At 44.3% G+C, this 15,862-nt stretch overlaps 1 protein-coding gene across 3 annotated transcripts; it reads right to left on the bottom strand.

The window, feature by feature from the left end:
• Positions 1-4,469: 4,469 nt before the first annotated feature.
• On the bottom strand, positions 4,470-14,138 carry ITM2A (integral membrane protein 2A). Of its 3 annotated transcripts, XM_050713433.1 has the most exons (7): positions 13,960-14,119; positions 10,515-10,646; positions 10,101-10,289; positions 9,342-9,452; positions 8,054-8,204; positions 5,465-5,570; positions 4,470-5,347 (listed from the first exon to the last, which is right to left on the bottom strand). In XM_050713433.1, the coding sequence occupies exons 1-6, from the start codon at positions 14,041-14,043 to the stop codon at positions 5,482-5,484; spliced, it is 756 nt and encodes a 251-aa protein (XP_050569390.1). In that variant the 5' UTR covers positions 14,044-14,119; the 3' UTR covers positions 4,470-5,347; positions 5,465-5,481. The 3 variants fall into 3 exon arrangements, with proteins under 3 accessions (XP_050569390.1, XP_035397851.1, XP_035397850.1); XM_035541958.2 differs by having other exon boundaries at positions 4,470-5,570; positions 13,960-14,138; XM_035541957.2 differs by having other exon boundaries at positions 4,470-5,594; positions 13,960-14,125.
• Positions 14,139-15,862: the final 1,724 nt, after the last annotated feature.

Raw genomic sequence — 15,862 nt, 5'->3', positions numbered from 1 at the left:
TGCCAGCTTCACACTGCGCCGGTGATAAGGTACGCCGGTACGGACAGGGCAGCCTGAATGGTAGCTCCTACATCTCTCTTATTTGTCTAAGCATTAAGGATTAAGTAGTGAGAGGGGCTCCTGAGGATCTGAGGTGACAAAGCAGCTGTCACTGTCAAGCCCAGGGAAGCCAAAGTACTGAATTACTGATCTTCAAATGAGAACGTAGTTACAACTGATATCATCTCACAAAAAAAATATGTATAAATAAATAAAATAAAGGCCCTACCTCCCCAAAGAAAGCAAGCACACACATTCCGCCGACCCAAAACGAGGGATTGTTGACCATCTAACAAACTGCGGGTTTATCTATCGGTGGAGCTGTTCCTGATGAATCCCACAGGCAGGCACTCTAACGCCAGCAGAAGAGCACCTGGCTCCACTCCAGCAAGGGATTAGGCTCACAGGAAGGAAGCTCTTGTTCCAGAATAAGGTGTCCACATACGGGCTTAACCTGGAACAACTTCAAATGTCAACATGCCCTAAAATGGAACAGCTCAAGAGAAGCTGAACACGTCTGTAACACACACAGATCACCTACATCCACAGTCAGAATGGTTCTTAAGACAGTAAATTCACATTTGTCAGTGTGAAACCTGGGAGAGGTGCCACCATACAAAATGACAGAAAACAAGCTTAAGTAAACAAAACAGTTGGAGCTATAAGAAATAATTTCCTTTGGAGGTGGAGTGCTAGGTGGCAAGGCTTTAATTATTCTCAAGACAGGAAATACACCCATTTCTATTGCCTAGGCAATATAACGAAGATAAACACATAATAAAGAAATCATTTTAATGAAATAGTGTGACTATAATTATATATACATATAATTATTTTGCTTAGAGTCTCAAAGCTTCAATCAGTGCTAGCATCTGGGCACCGTGCCATAGCTGGCAGCCAAGCCATCCCCCATCCAGCTTAAAACGAGGACAGTCAGAGCAGCTTTAATTCCTCCAAGCCTTACCTCGAGCGCAGTCTTCCCAGAAGTGGTAATTCAGCCACACGGCTAGCATGTACCCCTGCAGGGACCTCACGAACTAACCACACTGTATGTATCTGGCCCTATATGTGTTCTTTTTTACTCGAGGATTTTTAGTCCGGGGCACGTTAGAAGAATGTGAAATTAAACAACAGATTGGGCATGTTTTTACCTAAAAACCATAATGTTTTCTTTCTTTCTAGCCTTCCTGAGCACTTTGGAAAGGGCCAAGAAACAAAATTGTCCACCTTCAAAAACTAAAGCTGGCACCTGCTCTGCCATTACGAAGAGGAGTGTCCAGTTTAGCCCACCCTGCTGCAAGCAGAGCCAAAACAATTGGGGAAGACAATTGGGGAAGACAATGAGTCCCAAGCACAGGAGGAGGATTAAAAATATAGTAAAACTTCCTCAGGGAAATTCAGTGCTGATTTCAGAGCTGGGATATTTCTGCCATCACACACCATAAACTCTTCTGAGCACGCCTGTGTTTTTGGTAGCTTTTCGTGTGATGCAAAGAACTAATAAAGTCCGCAGAAGTCAGTCCAGTCTTGCTGAAGTCCTAGCAGATTCCTTTTCTCTGGGCGCCTACATGCACACCGTGACTTTCGATATAGCTGTGAGGTGAGTCTTTCACACCCCTGCTAGCAAGGCTGTGCTGCAACAGCCCATGGTATAGAGTTGAGCTTATGGTGAAATATGTCCCACTTCTAGCCAAACAGCTTAACGAGTCTGAGGTGCTAAAGCTCTAATTAATTTCATATCATGCTGAGGCCTCTGTATGTCTTTTGAATGTTTCATCACTGTCCCCATTTTTCCTTACCTGGATCTTCATCTCAAGGTATTTATACAAGCAAACAACAACTTAATTCCTATGGTTTTTGGTTTGCTTGTTTGTTTTGTTTTGTTTTGAACCACAAAATCAGGATGAAGAAGAACCTGAAGTTCTAGTGTAGGGTAGCATCTCCTCGAATGGCAATGTCTGCCTGCCACTCACACCACCACCAGCTGCCTGCATCTTACGGGTCACATTCAAACAGAAAGCCTTCAGGCTTCTGCAATGGTCAACAGCATCTGCTCCGACTAACAAACTCGTTTGCTCTTACTTGCCATTTTCTCACGTGTCTTCCTGATCAGAGAACAAATAAACTTGAAAAAACTCAAAGGTAGTGCTGGAAGATGAATCATCCAAAGCACTGGAATCCATTTTAACATTTGTAAAGGTATTTAAAGCTTTAGTTTAAAAACAATATCATAAAAGATAACCTGCAAGCTAGCATAAAGACAAATGTCTGTACGCAAGTGCACAGAGGCTGCTGATAGTCCTGGGCACACTGATTACTTTTTTAGCCAGCACACTTCTAAAAACAAGCCACTACTGTAAATGAGCTTGCATTTGCATCTTGGCAATATTATCCCTCCAGTTACGATACTCATGTTTGAAGCACAGTCTCACTCAGACATTAAGTAGTATTTCACACGTTTACACATTACTGTTATAAAGTAGTTCTTCAGTAAAGATGAGCTATGCCTAAAAAGACTCAACACCAGCTGAAGGAAGCCTGCACCAAACCACGTTTATGTTTAGTTACAGTAGTTACTTGGAAACCCCTGTTTCAGCCTAAATAGGTACAGTGCCAGTTTGAGTCACCTACCAGTGCCCAGCCCGTGCTGAGGCACCGAGTTTTTGCCCGTTATGTGTACCTTACCGCCCAGCCCCAGGCAGCTCAGAAGCACAAGGGCTTGCTGACTGTGCCACCTACCGGTGCAAGGCAGCCTTCTGACTCCTGCAGACCAGAGAGCTGAATGCAGGAGCTCCTCAAAGATACAGGATCTGGAAATAAGCAGCATTCCCAGGATCTTCTTAGAAGCCACCTTGCAGCGGCAGCCCTTTGATCGGAATGCCTGTCCGCAGCACAAGGCGATTAGGGCCGGACCACGAGCCCAGCACACCACCCGCACGGCTGAAACTGCAGCTCTACTTTCTCAAAGACAGAGCACTAGGGAGGTAAGGAGAACAATATGTGCCTTTCAATACGCTGGCTCATTGCCTAGAACATCTAATGGGTTTTTAAGGAACTGACTTCATTCTTCCAAAGTCTTTACCAGGCAAAGGTAAGAGAAACCGCTGCAGCCTATCCAGAAGCATTTCTTGCATTCCTGCTACGTGTCTGAAGATAGGCAGCAGGTTAAAGGCTCGTACACTGAGAGCTCTCCCCAAACAGCTTCTCAGAGCTGGAAGGAAGAATTACCGTCTCTGTTTTCAATAAAGCCAAAGCTTAATGCTGCAGTCAGATGCTCTTGCTCTCTGCAACTAACTCATTATAAATCTTCCCACTACCAAACCAAACCAGACAACCACCCCACCCTCGATATCCTCTCAGACGATCCGGAAATCTTCCCCACAGTAACTTGTCCAAGCACACAGCAAGTCTGCAGCCGCGCTGACAAGTTCCTACTGCTTCCCCTGGTAAAACACACCTAGCACTCTAACAAATTAAGAGATTTCTACAGCACTGTAGTTCAGTAACAAAGTTAAGGACACGAACGCACCATACTTACTATTTTACAGACAAATGCTCTGATTACAAAGAGAGCAAAGCTCTGGTTTTGGGACACGTGCTCTGCATTGCCCTATACCTAGGGAGAAGAGCTGTGTTAATTTCCAAGACAAAACAACAAAATTCCCTACTGCCCCAGAGCTGGTCTACTCCTTTCCCCCGCACACTTTCACAATGACAGAGGAGCTTCTCCTATAGTGGCATTTTACTCGCTAGTTCTCAGCGCAGAAAGCCTGCTTATTGTTTTACTTCCAGCTGTAGAAGTCACATATTTTCCAGGAAAGCCAGAAGGGTTCGATACATACTTCAGCTCTTTGAGCAATCAGACTAACAGAAATCTTACCGTCTCCTACCTCTGTGCTTAAAGCTGGTAAAAGCTGAAAGGTGCTTCAGTAAGATGTTGATCAATCCTCTGCTGTCTTGGAGTTATGATATACTGAAAAGACTCATCTCATGAGCACGGCCATAAATACAGTAACACAAGCATACTGTTGGCCACCAGCCTCCTCAACAACGTTGAAAGATGTGTGCTATAATTCACCCAGTTTTCTTCACTGTACCACAACTGAGAGGTGCTGCCCTCGTGCTAGGAAGCCTGCACAATGAATTCAAGTTCTAGTAGCACTAAGCTTCACTAACTACACCACGGGGGATCAAGTTTGTAGTGATGCATCTTTTCCTCCCTCTGTTCCTCAAGTTTGTTTTGCACCACAAAGCATTTCCACAGTTAACAGGAAGAGGAAATCAGGCTTCACGGACTGAAGGAGGTAGGGGGAAGAAGGGAGAAAACCGAATGCTACCCCAGACCCACAACCCTCACTTCCCCCTCACGGCCCATATACCTGCGTAGTGGCCTCTGCTTCTGAGCACCAGGAAGTCACACACACGCCGAATTTTTAGAGAAACATTTATTACAGGGTTGCAGAATTTATGCCAATATAAAGTCCCTTAATAAAACTCTCATCAACTGTAGGATGCTATGTCTTCGCTGCCTTTATACTACAGCTTTCAAAAAAAGGAACAATGCTCTGACTGCAGTAGTAATGCTACTTGCTCATAAAAAGTTGATCTAAAAAGCTTGTATAAGCCAGTAGTTTAAGTTTACAACTACAGTCACATTCACAAGTGAGCTATTACCAGAACAGATTCTTGAAATAGAAAGTTACAGGATAAACCAACTCATAACCAAAATACTGACAAGCTTTAAGAGCAACTCGATCTGAATCTAAGAACCAAATACCACAAAACCAAACAAAGGTAGAAGAATTAAGTGTAAGCTCAGGGAAGGTTCCAAATATACATACGAATTCAATACAGTAATTGCACAAAAAGAAAGGGTAGTGTTAGAGGTTTATGATCACTGAGGTTGGATTTTACATGCTTCACACATGGATGTTAAAACAAACCTTTAATGATATGCATCAGGAGGTTTTTAGCCAGGAGACTGAGTGCAGAGCTACTCTACAGAACTACACAAGATGTGCAAACCACAGATTATTAATACATTAATCATCCTGTGAAAGTTAAGGTGAACAGAACTGGTTCCAGCCAAGGAGTCGGTTAACATTTCTGTATATATGTTTTTCTGCCATTCCCAGATTACTGTAGATCACACACATTCAATGGATAAACTGATGTTACCCTTCTGGAAAAAAAAAACAAAAACAAAACCAACAAACAAAACCAAAACACCTTACTCAAATTTAAATTCTACAGAAAACTAAGAATAGGTATACCAAGGATCAAAGAAAGCTGAAATGGTGACTGTCTTCTGAAATACAAGCAATACACAGAAAATGCATAAGGCTTTTGATTATCACTGCACATTTTAATTTAAGAAGTCGACATCTAATGGTGAGACTCCTCAATGAAGGTGTGAACTAGTCACCTCCCATCCAACGCCTTTCACTGTTGACAGATCTTTGTTTCAACAACGAAAGAGTTTTCAAAGTGTCTGATTGAGTGACAGTTCTCCGCTGAACGTTTCTGCAGACCTGGGGACGAGACACGATGAGAGCCTAAGTAAAGCAAGAGACCTGTAACTTTGCAGCAAGTATTTACAGGTTTTGTTCAAGTCATTACAAACAACAATGAAATACAACCATTCTGTGCATAGTGTTTTTACACCCACGAATTACCATTTGAGCTGGATACGGGCTGGTTTTCCATCAGAAAACCTCCCCCATTCTCAGAACAGTGACAACTTAAGAGGAGGCTAGATACAGACAGATGATAAAGCAAGATACTGTCATTTTACCTAGCATCCTGTAATTACTTTAGTGACAGAACACTGAACAGATTGTTTCTCATAGCCCTTCCTAACCACAAAGGAAAGTAAGGCAAAGACAACTGAAATTACAGGGAAAGAGCTGAAAAAAACTCTAAAAAGGTGAGGGGTAAAAAAAAAAAAAAGCGTAAAAAAATAGTTCTTTATCAGCACTTCTCTCCACCCCAGTATGCATTAACGAAGAGTGATTCTATAGCACAGTCTTCACACGGGAAGAGAGATGAGGATTTACCACTCAGCTGATGGTCTTACTGAAGTTTTTTCCTAACACTACTAAGGTGATTTTCTCTATTCTGGGACATGCCAGCACTGGATCTGATACAGGCAGTTTACCTCTATCAGCTGTGAAGCTTTAATAGGGGACAAGAGAATATGGTAGTCCTGCAATCAAAGACAAGCTGATTGAAGCACATGCGTATACAAGAATTAGAGAAGAAAGCTTTAAGCTTGTTTAATAAGCACAGAATTGTTCAGAGCATGCAAGCAAAGCCATCCATAGAAGCCCACAAGCATTCTCCTAAATCAAACTCAGCGGGGTACTGTTTTGCTTTGTAAACACTTAACAGCGGGACTATTAGCTCCTCAATTCACCTCTATCTTAGCTAAGAAGTTTCCAATGGCTATCCAACTGGATACACACATTGAACAGTCAGGAAGACCTGTCCAGTCTCTCACGCCTTCACTTAGGCCTCCAGGGAACTGCCTCAGAACTGTCTGATCTAACAAACCACTCCACAAACTCCACAAACTCTGAGTGCAAATGCAGCATCAGCTAAGTGAACAGTCTTCTCCACACGGTTTACAGGAGTTTATCCACTGCAGTCTAATTATTCAAGTTGGCCTGGTTTTGCGCATACTTGAAGAAAGGTGTGCTAGCAATCTAATCTGGAAAGCAAGAACAGTTTTCTCCTCAGCAGCGTTCCTCCATTCTACTAGAAGTTTCTCCCCCTACCAAGGGCAAAACAAGGTCAGTTACAGGAAAGAAACTGTACTAAGGGGCATTGTTCGCTTGTTAGAATCCTTTTGTGGAAGTATTCTGTGGAAGTCATTTACCGTGCAGCAGAGCTGTCAGCAACATGAATTGAAACATGCTATAGCAAGATGATCTTAAGGAAACACTGCAAAACACTCTCTGCAGTACTGTCAGTAGGCTACAGTCTTTCAGACACAAGAGCAGTCAGTTCAGACTTGTTCACAACAGCTCTGACACATGCCTCTCCCTCCCATAAAAGGAACATTTACTGTTTCTTCATCTGCTTTTGCTATTTAGGACCACTGTTTTATGTTGCCACATACAGAGCCTTCCGTCTTGTAGTAACAGGACGTAGTCTCTAGCAAACAGCAGATGTGGCTCCTGACGCTGCAAGCTGTAACTGGGGAGAGGAAAATCTTGCCCAAGAGTTTGGCAGGAAAACTAGAGCATGGAGTTCTGACAAACCCATCATTTGCATTCTGAAAGGCAGTAACTGACAAAGGATTAGTTTGCTCTGCATTTGATGAGAGCAGCAGACTAAATGGTTTGAGAACTACAATGAACTAAAATCCATAGCACCACATTTCTGTACTTCAGGCCTCCTTCCAATATGTCAAACCACTGACACAAATTCATTCCTTTTTCACAGAATGGCTAGGGGTGGCACAAGGAGACATGCGAAGCAGAAATGGAGCTCAGAAGTTCCCATGATGTGCTCTTCCTCTTTCAGAGGAGAAGTCTGGGATGTCCAGATCTAGATGTTCAGTATTTTTCAGAGCAAATGAACAAGAAGATGATGATGTTATTTGATGCTCCTGCAACCCAGTTTCAGAAAGGACAGTGAAAGAGTAATCAACACCTACAGAGACCCACATAATCTGATTGACTGCATGAGTTTTTAGGCCAAACTAATCTATGGCTTCAACCAGAAAAATGGAACAGATTTGCTTATGTTCAAACCTGTTTTGGGCACTTAACTTCTAACTCTGTAACCAAAAGCTTCTCTCACCATGCTCGACTGAAACTTAGACTTGTATTTGAAAATAGGGAAAAAATATCCATCAGTTCTAACAGTAGCCTCAGCTCAGAAGTTACGCTGAACACGCAGATTTCCAGCTCTAAAAACCCTGACGGTGTATTTACCCTTTCCCTACTCCAATAGGAGGTTTTTTTTGTTTGTTTGTTTGTTGTTGTTTTTTAAACAGAAGGAAACTTACCTGTTATCTGGTCTCTGCGCTGAAGTCTGAAAGTCTCTTTTCCAACACAGAGTTGGTAAATGAAGATACCCAGATCAGATACATTATCTATCTCCTCCGTAACCACCATTTCTTCACGGACTAGGTAAGTCTGAGGCAGGTAAGAACCAGTCTAAAAAGAGAAAATACCCTGAGATATACTATAACAGTAACAACTGACACTATTTTTTTTTTTAATTTTCTTTGGAAGGACTTGAAGCCTAGATTTCAGCTTTCCATCTGTTTAATATTAAAGCTATGCTAGTCTTGAAGAGTTGCACACCAGAGAAGTTAAAAACTGACAAAGGCCATGTCAAACAGTTGCAATCACATTCAAGTAGAGTGCAGTTAATCTTAACTCTGCTTTCAAGTGCTTTGCAAACTGCTTGCTTCATACGAAGTAAACATTAAGAGAACCTGTTTAAGTTTATTTATGTATGCAACAAAGTTTGCAGTTAAAACAGGGAAACTTTCATAATACTTAACTTTTGTAGGTCATGTTGGTTTTTTTCTTTGTATTAGGTATAATTGCCTCAAACATGAAAAATGAAGTCTTCACCAAAATGTTATAGCGCTATTGAAATAACTTGCCACCCCTCACGATCAACTCCTAAAAGCAGGGGCAAGGGGACACACAAAGCTGATCTTCATTAAGCTAAAAAAAAATAAATGAGCTAAGCTACATCAGGTGGCACCTAGCATTAGATGTTGGGGGGTCGATGACTTTTTTAAAAAGTACACTCGACACACGATAGTTCAGTATCGCATTTAATTTGGAAGTAGCAGCAAGCTCTATCAGCTTGACCCATAAGACAAGCCTTCTTGGAAGAATACCACTTTTAGTCACTGGACAGTCAAAATGCTTGCGGTGAGCTCCTAACTACAGTGCCAGTAAAACAGAACAATTGTTCTTTTCATTAAAACTCGCAGGGCAAGTGAGCTTTCCAGCGGCAACTTTGAGGTTTAGGCTTTCAATGACACTTGGAGCTTCATCAAATTGCTTTATAATAGCTAAATTTAACCTTATTTACTGGTTGCTTTCAGCTTTCATAAAGCTATGTATTAATAAGAGCATTACCCATGAACCGACTCAACATAATATACACTGACAGCTGGCCTTAACTTTAGTACAGTGACTGAGCCAGGGGGATTATGTACTTCGATGGCACGAGGACTGTCCTAGCAAAAGATTGTAGTTCAGGAGCAACATCCAGCATTCTTATCAGGAATTCTCTCGTCAGCATAACTAAACAACCAAGTCTCCACATACCGCCAGTTTTGCAAAGAGATCCATCAAATTCCTTGGTGGCATAACTATGGATGTGTTCAACGGAATCACATAGCAGTTACCCAGTTGCAAGTCAAGATATGCCGTCAAAAGCTGTTTTGGAGGGAAAAAGGGTTTTCAACTGATTAATCGTGGCTTTTTGATTATTAGCACACAGTTCTACAAAGTCTAAGAAGTAATTTCAAAAAGATGAAGCTCATGAACAGCTGGCTGAATGCACTGCTTTGATACAAGTCTCCAACGTAAGAACTTAGCTATTATCACTTTTCCAAAGTTGTTAGTTACACTTTACAACAGAACTGGGAGTTGACTATAAAAGCAGTTTGTCATAATTCTTAACAAGAGTAAAGTTTCTATCACTACAGAGAAAGTACTTGGCAGTGTGCTGTCATAACTGAAGGAGTCCAATTAAGAACAGTACAGACAAGAGGAATCCAACTGCTGGTAAGTGATCGTTGTCTACAAGTAATTGTTCAGACAATGCATTAAGGTCTTCCTAGTCACTTCATCCTTACCACTGGGTGCAAAAAATGCGGAGACTAGAATTACCAGCAGAATCTGCCCTCTCCCCCCCACACTTTTTTTTTTTTTTTAAATATAACTTTGCAGAGCACTCAGCCAAAATCACCTGCATATACAGGTCTCAGGAGTGAAAACCTTGGAGCTATCCTGACTAGCATTCACTCTAGTTTCCCAGTGAGCTGTGAACTGGTTATTTCTTACTGCTGCACACGTACGTACCCTATCAAAGTCATGGACAATCGCGGCTGGATCACTGTCTGAGAATTTCGGAACAGGCACATCGATGATGGCTATGTTATCATCTTCCCGAATGTCAGCTTCTTCGGCAATAGGGAGGAAATACGGTTCCACAGCACGATCCCGGTTTTCATTTTCAAAGTAACACATTTCGCCACGGTACACCTTATGCTGAAAGTAAGAGCAAGATTAGTTATATTTTTTTTACAGTGAATATTGCTTTAAAACCACACTTCCAACACCTGTTACAAAGCAGTGCAAGTCTGAGACCTGAAGCTTTTATAAAGGGTACAGAAGCCTTGAGGTCCCAGTTACCAAAAGATTTCTATTACAGAGGTAATCCATTTATTGTTGCACTTTTTGTTTAGCGATGCGTAAAAAGAACTTTCACACTACCTTAGGCATGAAGTACTTGTAGATGCAGGCTCCACCGACGACAACTCCTGCCAAGATGAACGCTAAGCCCAGCAGAGTCAACAGACATCTTCCAGAGGAATTTTCACCTCCGTGTGTGGCAACTTCCGGATCCTTTAAACAGAGAAGGATAAGAACTGAAAAAGTGTAGCCGCCCATAATTTAAAGTAGACACCTACCAAGTGCCTCACTTTGACCTACAACCCGACGATTCTATTTCCTCTAGGTGTGTGCTGAGAAGTCAAGCATCATAAAGTAAGAAAGCACTTCCATGAAATACTGCTGTATCATATCAAGATGTGTTTTCACACAGCACTGAATAGAGGATATTTCCTTCATTACAATAATCTTTCTAGACAAACCTCTGTCCAGAAACCGTAGCTATTTGAAAAAGAAACTATTTGAGCTGTAAGAAATTTAAATGACTGTAACAATAGATACAGTGCTGCAGCCACAATATTGTACAAGGAAAGCAACATTTGTAGAGCAAGGTCATTTTCAGGAACACAGTGTTCCCAAAGCCTACTTCCTATCCTCTTCTCCTCCATCAGATGGAAGAAAAATAGCATTACTGTTCTTAACAGAGCTGGACTAACACAGGAAGCTAAGACACAATTTTGTCTATTAGTTGGGAAAGAGACATCTGACATAAATCCCACATTTGGGTTTCAGAACTTGCTCAGAATATGCACGTTCACTGTGGAGCAGAACTACTCATCAGCTCAAGCACAGCTTCAAATTCTGTCAAATAAGAATAAACTCCTGTGGTACATCCTACCTTGCAGCTTCACAATCCGACTCCCTTGGTGGAAGGCTGAGTAACACCTTGTATACAGCAGCCTAAAAGCCTATAGTTCACTGACTTATTTTTTCCTGGTGCGCTTTCAGACAGAGGACTGCAGCCAAGGGAAACAACTCTCACCATTACATAACACGGGGATCACTTGTGTAATGCCGATCCAGAGTTAGTGGCGATATCTGAACGACACATTTTAAAGCCCTGTTCTTTAGGTGCCTTCCTAGGCTTTCAGTCAAAAAGCCCACACAAGCAAGCTTGAGAGAAGAACAAAAGCACTGTCAAATCCTAGGCAAACAGAATAGACATTCACCTGGACAAATAAACTCTTTAGGTCTACGAAGAAAGAAAAAAGCCACAAATACTTAGATAACCTACATGTTTGGCACATAGTCCATTTAATGATTCATGACTACAGCATTTAACAGTTGGCTTTCACAACCTGCTCTTTCAATTCAAAATGTAAAAAAAAAAAAAAATAAAATGATTTCACGTGGGGTGCAAAAAAAAAAAAAAAAAGAAAGTTTTTCCTCTGTGCTGTTCCTAGATTCAGCACAGCTGCCTCCATGGCCATTCCTAATTCCGGTCCCCTTATTTGCACTCCTGTACAACACAATACATCAAAGTGACCTGTGATCAGAACAAGTCACAGTATTTTTACAAAGGCTGCACATATTTCCATGCTCAGCAAGATACAGCAGTGTAAAAGTCAAACACATCAGCTATGCAACTAATGAAACAAAAAAACACTCTGTTTAGTGAAAGTCAACACTCCTACATTCCACTCTCTCATCCTCCAAACAGAAAAGCGTTGGTTCAGCAAGACATAAGCTGCTCCAATTGGCTGGTTAAGTGTTTGTCAAAACAAAAAACTAAACTAGTTTCATGTCAGAATTATGCCACATTTACATGTCGTTATGTGGAAGCCATCTTTCAGAGATGGCTTGGTTTTAAGATCAAGGCTGGTTCTGTTCTCATCGTGTTCTGCCATCTCCTCCACCTCGCCGTTCCTTACTCATCGTTAGTAAGGCCTATCATTAGCTGAACGCAGCAGCCTGCACCAGGTTCCAGCACTACAGACGTCCCAGCGCTCGGATGATGTCAAGGGCTAAGTAGCTACACTTGCGCCACACTTGTTTCAAACAAAGCCAAGCTATTTATCATATTAAAAAGCAATGTCAGAAGCCTGGATCTCAGACAACCGAGTTGACAGAGCTGATAAGAGAACACAATTCCAAGACTTTGCTCCAACAGGTTACACAGCCTCTGCTCAAAACCAATATGAGCAATAAAATACCTGCAAGGAAAATGCAGTTCTAAGCTGTGTAGTGACAAGCAAAGAAAACTAGGCATAACGGAGGAAAGAAATCACTCCTGTTAACATGGGCAGCTAGGTCAAGAGACGCTGTTGACACAGTCCACTCCAAAGTACCTGCAAGGAGAGTACTCTGCAAGCTCAAGGGTTTGGTGCAGGTAGTCCAGGGGACTTTTGCTGTGCTGTTTCAACCAACGTTAGCCATTAAGCTTGTTTGCTCTCCACAAATATCCCATCAAAAGAATAAGCATTAGAACAAGTTTGTCTTCAAGGAGAGTTGTGACCTCGCTGTTTGCATGCCCTGAAGTCAGAGTGAAGAGATATTAGAAAAATAGTCAGACGTATGCACACACCGACTGACCGAGAATACTGTGGTGTGCATGACAAAACAGTGCAAGTTGCTTCTAAACTGAAGGAGTTCAGCTATCATGAGAATAGAAGGGAGGGCATAAGACAACGTCAGGGCTGTGCTCAGAAGCTGCGTGGCAGAGGCCGCTAAAGACACGCACAGCAAAAGCTGCCTGAGGAGCAGCCGATGAGTTTGTCCTACAAGGAACTGGTTGACCTCTCTAATTTGGAGCTTGCCCTCTGTGCACAGTTTCTCAGCTTCCTCCTCGACCTGCAGCCGGTGCTGTGGCGGTAGCTGTACGGGGCACGGCTCGGGCAGCTCGAGGGAGCCCGCTGGGCAGCAACGCCACGGCACAGCCTTCCCCATTTCGAGGGGAGGCTCCTCCAGGTGAGGGCACGGCTCCTGGCGGCGTGCGCAGGGTTACCAGTTGGTTAAAACCCAAAACACAACAGCTCCTCTCCACGATGAGGAATAAACTCAGCCCGCGGTGCTCTTCTAGACCTCCCGCTTTATTTACCTAGCGGCCGGCCTCCAGCTGACTGAAACCGCTGGCAGCTACGCAAGGCACCTCCAAAACAAAGCCTCCCACAAACTTGCAAAGTTCAGCGCGAGTCAGCAGCGCGACAGCGGGCGGCCGGGAAGGAAAAGCCAACCGCAGGGCGCCGGGTTTCTATTTCCAGCGCTCCGCCGCAACCTCCGCAGCTCCGGCCCGGCAGCAGCGGCCCCGCACCCGCAGCGCCGCGCCCCGGGGCCCCGCAGCCCTGCCGGGAGGCGCTGGCAGCCGCCTGGCAGCCGCCCGAGCGGCCGAAACCGTGAGGGGACCGTGAGGGGACCCCGCACCCGGAGCGCCGGCAGCCGTCACAAAATGGCGGCGGCCGCTTCCTCCTCCTCCTCCTCCTCCTCGCCCTCCTTCACCGCCTCCTCGCCCTCTCAGCCCTCGCCCCCCGCCGACCCCCGCTGCCCGCACCCTGTCGGCCACCAGCGCCTCGGCCGCCTCCTTCTTGGCGCCGTCCTTCTGCGCGAAGGGGGAGCTGAAGGCGATCTTCACCATGGCTCCGCCGCCGCCGCGTTCCGCCGCTCAACGGGCTCCGGCCGGCGGGGCGGGGCCTGAGCGCCGTGGCCACGCCCCCCTCCGGTCAAAGGGGCGGGGCCTCCGCGCAGCCCCGCCCCCTGCAGAGCCGGGGAGGGGGGAGCGCCCGGCTCTGTGTGGGGCCGTCGGTGTGCCAAAGTCCCTTTTCAGCCCTGAAACCACGCTGCTTGCCCCCAGAAAGTGGTGAATGAAGTACAAGGAAGCACAGGCACCGCCATTGCACGGGGCGCTGTAAGGTCCACGCAGCACAGGCGCCATTAAACGGGGTGCCGAAAGCTCCGTGAGGGTGCCTGACGCCACCGTCTGTGGGGGTGCTGTGGGAACACGCGGCAGGATGGCACCCTGCGGGCACCCTGCGGGGGATAAACCAGTCACCGGGGCACCTGGGTGGTGAGATGGGCACAGCATCTCACCTGTCCCCCATGTCAAGGCCGATCTGCCTCCCCAGCCCTCAGCACAGGCCTCATCGAGCAACCTGTGATGTCAGGGAGCCTTCCAGAAGCACCATGGTTTCTCCCCACTGGAGTTCATACAGCTCCACAGCCGCACCTGGAGCCTTGCAGGCAAGGGTACAGACCTCACCGCTGCCTTAAAACACCTGCATCCTAAAAATGGCTTAAAATCTGGGAGAGGCTACCAGTGACGTGGTAGCACGCGGTGAGGGGACAGTAGCAGGGAGATGGCACCCGCTGCACGATCCCCCAGCCTCCTTCCTTTTATCTGGGCCCCTCTCTGCACACTGCTCAAGTGGGTAATCCCATAAATGATTAATATTATGTGTTTGCCCCCAGAGCACATCACCAGTGAAAAGGAGGCGTCTCGGGGCCATACTCAGCATGGCACTAGGGTGGGATATTTTTAGTCAAGTGCACCAACAGCCACCTCCCGTCTCCTACGAAATATGGCCTAAGGAGGCTAGAAGACAGACAAGACATCACCATTCATTAATGTCTCCAAAGGGGGAGAAGAAGAAAAGGCTTCGTATGTTAGAATGTCTGAAACCATCTTCTCCTTCATATGATGAAAGTCTGTGTCAGCCTCACTGGAATTTGACTTTACGGCTCTTGAAAGAAATCTGTTTTGAATCTAGTGCCTATCCCATTGAACTCTTCCCCGCAGACAGCTGTAATTAAACAGAACTGAACACTATGCAAATATTGCAATAAGTAATTCTTCTAAGTGTAAACAAAATGCAGTGTGTATTCCAGCATTCAAAGCACGTTCCTGTTATTCTACAGATGCAATATCACTGTTATTTCCTTTCAAGATCATAGGTTTGATATTGCCGCCTTTCATGTTAGTAAGAATTTTGACTTTGACTTCGTTCAGAGAAGAACAGTCTTGTATGTTTATTTAACCTGACTTTGTCTAGTAACAGAAAACACTTTTACCTCATTTTGCCAAGAAACCAGCTAAAATTTAATTTTCATACTTTATAGCCTTAGCATGTTAAGAATGAGTTAAAGCATACTATTAGCATAGTCCTTAAAACACAGATTTAAAAAGAGATTAGATAAATTTCCTGTGTGGCCAATGCAATATCTGTGCTCTATAAGCTGACAGTTTATCTATTATATGAGAAATTTTCGGTATCTCAATCTAGGCTAATTATTTTGTGCTTAACCAAATTGACTTTATTTTCCAATTACCCAACACCTTTACTTAAAAAAAGGACACAGAAATAAAGCTGGAATAGACCCTTGCTATTTATCAAGGCTAGTGTCTGTACATCCTGCTTGCTTCACTGTCTGCATCCTGTGATGCACTGCAAGGGATGGAT

Source organism: Cygnus atratus, chromosome 13, assembly GCF_013377495.2.
Source record: "Cygnus atratus isolate AKBS03 ecotype Queensland, Australia chromosome 13, CAtr_DNAZoo_HiC_assembly, whole genome shotgun sequence".
NCBI classification, from domain to species: domain Eukaryota; kingdom Metazoa; phylum Chordata; class Aves; order Anseriformes; family Anatidae; genus Cygnus; species Cygnus atratus.
This window is presented reverse-complemented; position numbering and strand designations above follow the sequence as displayed.

Coding starts and splice junctions, on each gene's coding strand:
- ITM2A (XM_035541957.2), bottom strand. CDS start 14,043: ATGGTGAAGATCGCCTTCAGCTCCCCCTTCGCGCAGAAGGACGGCGCC. Junction 9,453..10,100: donor TTGTCCATGACTTTGATAGG/GTACGTACGTGT, acceptor CCTCCAAAACAG/CTTTTGACGGCATATCTTGA. Junction 8,205..9,341: donor ATCTCTTTGCAAAACTGGCG/GTATGTGGAGAC, acceptor TTCTCTTTTTAG/ACTGGTTCTTACCTGCCTCA.